This window comes from Triticum aestivum, chromosome 7B (assembly GCF_018294505.1).
Source record: "Triticum aestivum cultivar Chinese Spring chromosome 7B, IWGSC CS RefSeq v2.1, whole genome shotgun sequence".
NCBI classification, from domain to species: Eukaryota; Viridiplantae; Streptophyta; class Magnoliopsida; order Poales; family Poaceae; genus Triticum; species Triticum aestivum.
Window position 1 is genome coordinate 273,735,951 of NC_057813.1, and position 9,869 is coordinate 273,745,819.

Here is a 9,869-nt window from a genome sequence, read left to right on the forward strand (position 1 = left end):
AAAGCTTCATCCACAATAAACTCAACAAGAACTCATGAGATAGGTTAGTATAAACCAATGCAAAACCTTATCATTTTCTACTGTAACAAATCACTAACATTATTATTCAATATTGCATACTAAATGCCTATGCATATTTAATACTCCTATCCTCAAATCATTAGACAAGCAAATATATGCAAACATAACGGCAATTTGTCAAAACAGTACAGTCTGTAAAGAATGCAAGATTCATCATACTTCCCTAACTCCAAAAATCCGGGGCATCCCCAAGCTTAGGCTCTTGGTTGTCCTTGAATATTATCTTGGGGTGCCTTGGGCATTCTCAAGCTTAGGCTCTTTCCACTCCTTCTTCCATAGTCCATCGAATCTTTACCCAAAATTTGAAAACTTCACAACACAAAACTCAACAGAAAACTCGTAAGCTCCGTTAGTATAAGAAAATAAAACCACCACTTAGGTACTGTAATGAACTCATTCTAAATTCATGTTGGTGTAATATCTACTGTATTCTAACTTATCTATGGTTCATACCCTCCGATACTACTCATAGACTCATCAAAATAAGCAAACAACACATAGAAAACAGAATCTATCAAAAACAGAACAGTTTGTAATAATCTGTACCAAACGTACACTGCTGAAACTCCAAAAATCCTACCAAATTAGGAATTCCTAAGAAATTTGTATACCAATCTAATGCAAAAAGAATCAGATCATAAGCTCGTATCTGTGAATTAACAAAACTAATTTACTAGGTGCAAAAGTTTCTGATTCTCAGCAGGATCAACACAACTATTACCGTAAGCTATCCTAAAAGTCTTACTTGGCACTTTATTGAAACCAAAGCTATTTAAAACAAAATAGAGGCTGGGCAACTCGCTTTCAGGAGCTCCCCAATGGCATCCTTCGCTGGCTGTTCGATCTGCGTTGACCAGGTCTTTTTTCGCGTGTTGGCCGTTCGATCGTCGCTGTAATTCTGCGCACTCATTTTTACCGATCGGTGAATCGTGGCGAGGGATGACGTGTGGGCCGGCGCTATGGCCACTTGGATCGAAACGGCTGGGTGTTGCATTTCCTGGTGCGGGGGCGCGAGGCAGCCGCGCCGCATGCGCGCGACAAACCCTAGCGGCCTAGCCTCCCCAAGCCCCACAGGCCGCACTCCTCCTCCTCCCCCATCCCACCCTCGTTAGCCGCCGCCACCATTATGCCTCCCTCCTCTCCGTCCTACAACCACGCCACCGGAGGAAGCCGTCGTTCGTGGCGCCATATCGCTGCCGGGGTGCCGCGTAAGAGGCTAGGGGACGCCGCCACCGCAAGCCGGCAGGAAGCCAACGGCGAGCACGCCGTCAAGATGCCGCCAGGAGGACCTACCATCCGGTCCATGTCGTCAAGCGAGGGCCGCTTGTTGCGTCGTCGTGGGAGGAGGCGCACCATCGAGGAGCAGCAGAGGAGGAGACGAGGACCATCAAGGAGTAGCAGGGGAGGAGACGAGGACCATCGAGGAGCAGCAGGGGACCGCCGAACTCCCTCTTCCCTTCCGGCTGCACCTTCTCCGTGAGCTCCTTCCAGTCCCTCGCTTCTCCACTCCTACTTTTCACTCTCCCTCCCATGCTCGTCATGTGTGCTTTCTTTTGATTTGGTTGTGCCTGCAGGTCCATGGACATTGTCAGAATGGTCAATTTAGTCTGGCGTATTATTTTCAGATATCATGTTTGTCCAAGCCTCCAAGGTAATTCTCAAGAATTGTATTTTTTTACTTGCTTGGCTACTGAGTGAAAGTGCATATGCTCCAGTTTGACCACTTTTGATGGTCTTTTGAATATGATCCAATTTGGTCACTTTTCAGATTCAATTAGATAGCATCGTCTTCTCCCCGAGCAGCAAAATGGAAGTTAGGAATGTCAACTCTGCTGTGTGTCAGGCTCAGCGATGCCAGCCTCTGCCCCCTCCCCAAACGATACGGTCTGCTTCAGTTCACGCAGGTTGCCACTTCCTCTATTCTCATTGGTTTTCTTTGATTGGTGTACTGATCCACACTGAATGTGTATGAAAATGTTTTTGCTGGGGCATTTGTGCACTGAACTGGGATCTAACATATGTAAGTCCAGTGTCTAGGTGAAGAATTTGTGGCCAGCAACGAAAAGATGTCTCTTGAAAATCTAGGTATGAGATGCCTTTTTGCATCCAGTGTTCTTACATATTAGTGTGTTGTGGCATTGTGACAAAAACATATGTCAATCCTAGAGCATAGATAAGTTTACATTTGCTTTTCTTTTCTCATTTTTGTTATGTGTTTTGTTCAGTAGAATTATTTCTGTACATATCAGGAGCTGGGTTTAGGTGTTTTGTTCAGTAGAATTGTTTCTGTACATATCAGGAGCTGCGTTTAGGCTCCACTAGATCAAAGTTTTGGCTCTTGTTTCTCAAGTTCTGTAGAGGTTAGAGGAGTAATTAGTGTTCTCTTTCTTTTGAATGGGTGTATGTGGATGCATACATATAGTAGTGGAGCAATTTCCATCCTCTATTTTTTTTACTGAGCATACGTGGATGCCCATAAAGTGTTCATTGTTTTTTTTAACAAGTAAATATTGATGCACAGAAAATTTATATGGTAGTTTCCATTCTGGTTTACATGGGTAGTACCTGAAGCTTATTTATATTTCCACTCCTATGGATTTATTTGCAATTCTTGTTCTTGACATATCAGGAGTTGGTGTTGGTGTTACATTCTACCAGATCCATTTTTTGCTCATGTTTCTTAGGTTCAATTAGTGTTCTCCATTTTTCTGATAAGTGAATGTGGACATATACATACAGTAAAGGAAAAAAGATACGCCAACACTGTTCTACAATCTGTTGCATCTCTGTTCTCCTCGTTAAGGTTAGCTGCTCTATTTCCTAGGTACATGTGTATTATCTTATGTGGGTGCTATCATGGTGCTTGCTCTGCTGATCATTGTAATGTTCTGGATCTGGGGTGTGGCTGCAGGAGAGGGGAGGCGGCCAATGACAGGGAGAAGGAGCAGGCCGTCGAGGAGTGCAAGCAAAAGAGTAAGATGTGTATTTTTTATTGCCTCAAATGATTCAGATTAAGAGTGACAATATGTATGTGTTTGGTTGGGTGGAAAAGTCCCGCTTCCGATTACAGCACTTTCGTAAGACAGTAGAAGTCGTTTGGTTCAGCCCTTCTGTTTTCTGTTACGATGCTATTCAATACAGCGCTTCACTTCTGTGGAAACATCCGATCATGGCTGGATACAAAATCCTCTCTGCCACGTATTCGCTCGTGTCCGAACCAAACAAAACACGTATTCTGGAAGATATATCGGAAGCAGCGCTTCCCGGTCAGTGTCCTGCTCTGTAGCCAGTCTTCAGTTATTCTATCACATCACATGTGTCTATTTGACATCTACTTGTTTTCTGTATATATGTCTTCCATTCCATGTATCCTTGGGTGCTTATATAAAGTTTGTATGTAATTACTTTATGACGCTTGACAGATCATCCCGAAGAATAATTCTGCAAAACAATTATTAGTCCTGATGGATTTTGTATTTTAAGCTGTACAGTTCATAACATATCATTTGGAACGGATGGAATACATGTCTCAGTTAACTTGATTGATTTGTTTGTCAGATAAATAGCACGGAGAACATATTAGTGCTATATGTGTGTCTAAGGTCTCCAAGAGATGCAGTCATAGACAGTGACTGGTCCCTGAAGTTTGGGACGTTAAGGATAAAAGCAAGCAGTTTTCAGAAACTTTTAGTTGTGGCTCATGGGTAAATTTTGAAACACAAATTTCTTAACTTGTCAAATGTAGCAGAAATAATTAAGATTTAATCACTGCTACTTCCTGAAATGCAGGTTGGAGCAACTGGGAAATCATTGACAAATGTGGTCTCAGTTGGAGTTGGTGGTAGCTTCCTTGGACCTCTGTTTTTGCATGCAGCTCTCCAGATTGGTAAACATTTATTTTATCTACACTTCCTCTAGGGTTTCTAAACTGAGAATATATTTATTGCCAGATTTTGATCTGATATGCCTTTAAAATGTTACTAATTTTCAGACCCGAAACAGCAGAGTCCGCCAAAGGCTGGCAACTAAGATTGTAAGCGTGTACTTGGGGTATGTTTCTGTATTTCTTTTGTTGACACCTGTTACATGTTCTTCTCGCACTTCCTATGGATGATCAAAAATATTAAATGTGATCGAGCAGAGGCTTCCTTTTTATCTTTCTGCACCATTCATGCAACCCTAACCAGGAATTCTTTCATTATTGGAGTCTTTCATTGTATATATAACTATATATTGATGCAAGGTGGGAGAAGAAGGAGGTGGCTGGCCTTTATTGTGTTTTGGTGTGGTTCTCTCCTATTTAATGGTAGATATGATGTATAGGTTCAAGCATGTGATGTTTCTTTCAGTGCATATTTGTGCTTTACGATGTTTGATGCACATATAGTTGAACCTCTTACTCCATGTAATACTTTGCCAAAGAAGAATTTATTAATGTTGGTGTTTTTTCTCTTTTCAGATTTTAGCCTGGGTGCATAAACATACATGCCCCACATTATATTCAAATTTCAGTGCAAGCTTAAACTGGGGATAAATCATTATGGAAGGGAAATGAATGAATAACAAACTATATAGATTTATTATCATATCATTTATTTTTGATTGCATGATCTTAATTGCTCATCTCTGAAAATATTCTAGGCTCTTGCTCTTGGAAGATTAGACTGATGTGGTTTTGCTTTATGAATAAATGGCGTGCTAACTTACTGGTTTGATTTAGGTGTGTAGGCAGAGGAAACAAAAGAATCATAATCCCAGGTTTAGGCATGCACATGGTCACTGATCACAAAGTAGGTAGGAACATGTGCAGTATTGTGATTTTCAGCAAGAGAAAGAGAAACATAGTTAATTGTACGTATTTTAAGCTACACTATGTGATGTTGCTCTATTATAAAGGCCTTGCTTAAATGCTTGGTTTGCAACATGTATTGCATTTCCAGGGATTATCCTTTTGCTTATTTAGTATTTCCTATGTTATATTTCGTCCTCAGTTGGGTCATTGTATGTGATTATTTACTCATTTTGAGCCATTTTGCAACCAAGCTTGACTTCTTTTATTTTGCGATCTGAGTTATGCACACCAAAATTAGCCCACGTAAGTTTGAACCATATTGAACATGTTAGATCACTCTCCTGTATGTGATGATTTACTCTATGGAGCCATGTTGTGACCTAGCTTGAGTTCTTTTATTTGCGATCTGAGCTGCAAAATAAAAATAAAAATAAAAATAGTCCACGTAATTCGAACCATATCTGAACATTTTAGTATCTGAATACTGAAATTACCAAACATGATCTTCACTTCGCCATTTGTGACCCCACAGTGCTTTAACTAAGCTAGCTATAGTAATATTATGTTTTACATGGCTATGCAAGTTAAAGGTTCTAATATAGTGTACGTTTATCAATATTTTGTGTTATATTGAGTAATATACTTCACATATAAGTTTTAAGCTAATAGCTCCTAATAATTGTTTCTCCTCTTTGCAGTTGCCATTTTAGTCATATTTTTTCTGAGATAAAGAATAATATTGAGATGCATTTCCTTTCTGATGATGAGATTGGGTATGCCTATGTTTTGTATTTTTCAGTATTATTTTATTTCCGGCTCCGCTTAGCTGAGAGAGCTAAGAGATAATATGGTAAACAATTTCTATCAAGTGGGTGAGCTCCATTTTTCAAGGTAAGTCAGGTGACAGCCAAAAAAATACCAAGGAGATGAGTCTCTTATCAGTTGTTTTGATCTTATCCAGGTTCTATTTTCTTTCAGGCCATGAGTTACGATGTCCTGGTTAGAGCTACTACATTCAAAGAGTAAATCTGTTTCATTGTATCTGTACATTATATGAAAAAGGTGCATCTATTATGCCTCGTAGAAATTTCAGCTGAGCAATTGTGTAGACTTACGAAGCTATCATGACGGATGTTAGTGATTTCTGTATTAGGGCCATGTTACATCTCTAGTGTTGAATTAATGGCTAGAAATTCAGAGTTACATAGCTGAAAACAGGGTTGCTCGAAGCAAACAAGCTGCTTATTCAGTATTTTTGACACTCATGGAAAATGTATATGCTCATCCTAAATTCCTAATTATTATTATATCACATAACTGAAAGTGCATTAGACCAATGGTGTTATCAAAAATAAATAATTTTTGCCCCATAGCTGAACCGTGTCTTTTCTCTGTGTGTATATATGTTAGAGATGTGTAAGATTTAGACATTTTTATTCATTTGTTAACTTTACCAATGTATGGATGACATGCTTCATTATGTTATATCACATGTGAAGGTGCATTATACCTGTGGTTTATTAGAATGCATAATTTCGGTCAAATAATTGAGTTGTTCTTTTCTTCGGTGTATATACAAGTTACAGATGTGCATGATTATGTTTATTCTCTACATTTGGTAAATTCACCTATGTATGGCTGACATACTTCTTTAGGTTATGTTTCTAAAGCTCCATGCTTAATCGTCCAGAATGTTTCCAAGTGACTGCTTTACACATGGGAGACTGGATGAATGGAGGAGTTCAGAGAAGCTGGTGTTATGTTACATATGGTCTTCAAGCTAATGTTATGTTTCTTGCATGGTTTGTGTATTTGTTGCAAAAACATAGTACAAGAAAAAGATCTATGCTCATGAAGATGGCAGAAGGGAACTACATGTGGAACAAGAACCACTAGCACTGACCAGTTGGGCATCTGGATAGTGGTAGTGAACAAAAATTGCTTGCCCTATAGAGTCAATGTAATCTACTACTATCCCACTTGCTGATTTTTATATTATGAAACCATAGTATGTATTTACACTCCTGCTGTGAGATTGTACTATGTAAATTATGGGAGGACAATGTAGGCCTTTATATGCAAATAACTCCTTGTTGAAATGAGTAACTTGAGCCATTTCGCACAACAGGTCTATTTTCTTGCTTGCAATAATGTGCATTGCCTTTTATTCTACCATCTGAAAAAAAATTATAAGTCATGACACAAGAATTATTTACTGTTACTATAACTAAATATAAGATGAACTACAAAAACATCTTATATTTAGTTACGGAGGGAGTAGGTGCTTCTGCCAATAAGAAATGCTAATTTGAAATCCAACAAACAATGACCAACCTACACTAAAGTAAAACTCTGCAGACACAAACCAAATACTAGACAACTTAAATGGTTTCTAAGCACTTTTTTTATTAGAAAACTAGGTCTGCTGTTGAATTATATGCTCTTTTTGAATTACAAATGCCATAAGGATTGCCTACAAAGGTGGTTATTTTTTAGTATAACTATATCTATGCTTGTTTTTCATCTTAACCTTTTCAGATAACAAATTAAGCATGCTCATGTATATATTTTGAAAGAGAAGTATTTTCTTGAATTTTCATATAAAAAGGTAACAATTCATTCCTTTTATTATGCTGATGATGATTCTATTAAAAGTCCTTGCCGCCTGCAACGCTTATGTCTCTGTAAACAACATAACTAATGCCATATGGTTTTCAATGTGACCAAGATCTAAACTATTGATGAGTGTAGTTTATAAAGCACAGAGTTGCTGAAAAATGGAAATATCTTCAACGGGCCATAATTTTGAATGGGACTTTGCGCTACCAAATTATAATGTGTGTATACATCTCATCGTAGATAACAAACCACTTTTTCTGCTAAAAGCGATTACATTTGTTACCATATGTGCTTGCCAACAACTAAACAATGTAAAACATAGATTTTCTTTTAAATGGGACTATGCTACCAAACTAAAATGTGTATATATATACATCTCACTATAAACAACAAGCCACCGTTTTTCCTGGATAACGGAGATTAAATTTGTGGCCATATGTACTTGCCCAAACTAAACCAACTAAACCATGAATTTCTTTTCATTGCACACATGGAATGTTTTCAGTATAACATGATTTAACACATGGGCTTTCTACTATCAATATCGAACATGTCCTTGCAAAATGAATCTCTTTTCATCGATAACATGTCTTTAGCGGGTCTCTACGCCATTTGGCGCAACGGGTCAACTAGTAAAACATGATTACTACAGTAACATAATCATGTGCACACAAAAACACTAAGGATAAATATTGGGTTGTCTCCCAACAAGCGCTTTTCTTTAATGCCTTTCTAGCTAGGCATGATGATGACAATGATGCTCACCTAAAAGATAAGAATTGAAACATAATGGGAGCATCATGAAGCATATGACTAGCACATTTAAGCCTAACCCACTTCCTGTGCATAGGGATTTTGTGATCAAACAACTTATGGGAACAATAATCAACTAGCATAGGAAGGCGAAACAAGCATAGCTTCAAGATTTTCAACACATAGAGAGGAAACTTCATATTATTGCAATTCCTACAAGCATATATTCCTCCCTCATAATAATTTTCAGTAGCATCATGAATGAATTCAACAATATAACCAGCACCTAAAGCATCCTTTTCATGATCTACAAGCATAGAAAATTTACTACTCTCCACATAAGCAAATTTCTTCTCATGAATAGTAGTGGGAGCAAACTCAACAAAATAATTATCATGTGAGGCATAATCCAATTGAAAACTAAAATCATGATGACAAGTTTCATGGTTATAATTATTCATAATAGCATACAAGTCATCACAATAATCATCATAGATAGCAACTATGTTCTCATAATCAATTGGAACCTCTTCCGAAATAGTGGAATCATCACTAAATAAAGTTGACACTCTTCCAAATCCACTTTCATGTTCATCACAATAAGATTCAATATCCTCCAAAATAGTGGGATCACTACTTCCTAAAGTCGACACTCTTCCAAACCCACTTTCATCAATATAATCATCATAAATAGGAGGCATGCTTTCATCATAATAAATATTCTCATCAAAACTTGGGGGACAAAAAATATCATCTTCATCAAACATAGCATCCCCAAGCTTGTGGCTTTGCATATCATAAGTATAATCACTCTCATCATTAATAGTATGGATAGCACCAATAGTATAGCAATTATAATCATCACAATGAGTAGTAGGAGCAACATCATTTGGGAGGGATACCTTTTTACCTTTGTTGCCCCTTCTTTTCCTTTTCTTTTTCACATTATGTGTGGGTTCAACCTTCCTCTTTGAGCTCCTCGTTACCTGATTCATCATAAAAAATAATAGGAGGATATTGGGAAGTATCTTCTCTTTCATTAGTATTCTCTTCATCCTCTACTTGCTTTCTTTTCTTTAGGTAATTGGCAATATATGGATTTTCAATGCAATTCACCGCACAAAACATATAAATCTTATCTAGATCAAAATCAAGAAATCTATCAAGATTAAATTTTGGAATACCCTCAGTTATACGTTTCATTTCTTCATACCCCAAAAGAAGACTAAGCTCTTTTGATGCCCAAGGGTAATCAAGTTATCACAATTTTTGAGCACGACTCGATCATGAAACAATTTGCATTGGAGATTTAAATGACCACATTCATTGCAAAGTTCACAAGGGGCACGAAAAATATTGAATCTTTTAGCACATTCATCAAGACTTTCTTGCAAACCTTTAGTTTTTAAATACTTATGCCTCTTGCGATATCTATTTTCTCTATTTGGTGTGTCCATGCAAACCCATTCTACTCCACAAAAATCAACATGCTTATAAGAGACATTTTCATCATAACTAGTGCAATCATCATTAGTACTATGGATATTAAAAGAGTTAATACTAACAACATTGCAATCATGCTCATCATTCAAAGATTTAGTACCAAGCATTTTAATGCATTCTT

General features: G+C 37.6%; 1 protein-coding gene across 17 annotated transcripts; it reads left to right on the top strand.

Annotated features, from left to right (window-relative positions):
• Positions 1-1,067: 1,067 nt before the first annotated feature.
• On the top strand, positions 1,068-6,972 carry LOC123161289 (uncharacterized). Of its 17 annotated transcripts, none has more exons than XR_006480660.1 (9): positions 1,068-1,732; positions 1,850-1,985; positions 2,112-2,166; positions 2,821-2,884; positions 2,993-3,054; positions 3,640-3,967; positions 4,073-4,875; positions 5,673-5,764; positions 5,852-6,972. XR_006480660.1 is itself a non-coding variant. In XM_044579136.1 (7 exons), the coding sequence occupies exons 2-6, from the start codon at positions 1,902-1,904 to the stop codon at positions 3,924-3,926; spliced, it is 321 nt and encodes a 106-aa protein (XP_044435071.1). In that variant the 5' UTR covers positions 1,068-1,732; positions 1,850-1,901; the 3' UTR covers positions 3,927-3,967; positions 4,073-6,972. The 17 variants fall into 17 exon arrangements, 1 of the variants encoding a protein (XP_044435071.1); XR_006480654.1 differs by having other exon boundaries at positions 3,640-3,785; positions 3,871-3,967; positions 4,073-4,131; positions 4,541-6,972; XR_006480648.1 differs by having other exon boundaries at positions 1,070-1,732; positions 4,073-5,764; positions 5,852-5,935; positions 6,529-6,972.
• Positions 6,973-9,869: the final 2,897 nt, after the last annotated feature.

Bases quoted from the DNA above. Each gene is read 5' to 3' on its own strand.
- LOC123161289 (XM_044579136.1), top strand. From the start codon at position 1,902: ATGTCAACTCTGCTGTGTGTCAGGCTCAGCGATGCCAGCCTCTGCCCC. The intron at 1,986-2,111 runs GTTGCCACTTCC...ATGTAAGTCCAG, and splicing joins GTCTGCTTCAGTTCACGCAG to TGTCTAGGTGAAGAATTTGT. The intron at 2,167-2,820 runs GTATGAGATGCC...ATATACATACAG, and splicing joins GATGTCTCTTGAAAATCTAG to TAAAGGAAAAAAGATACGCC.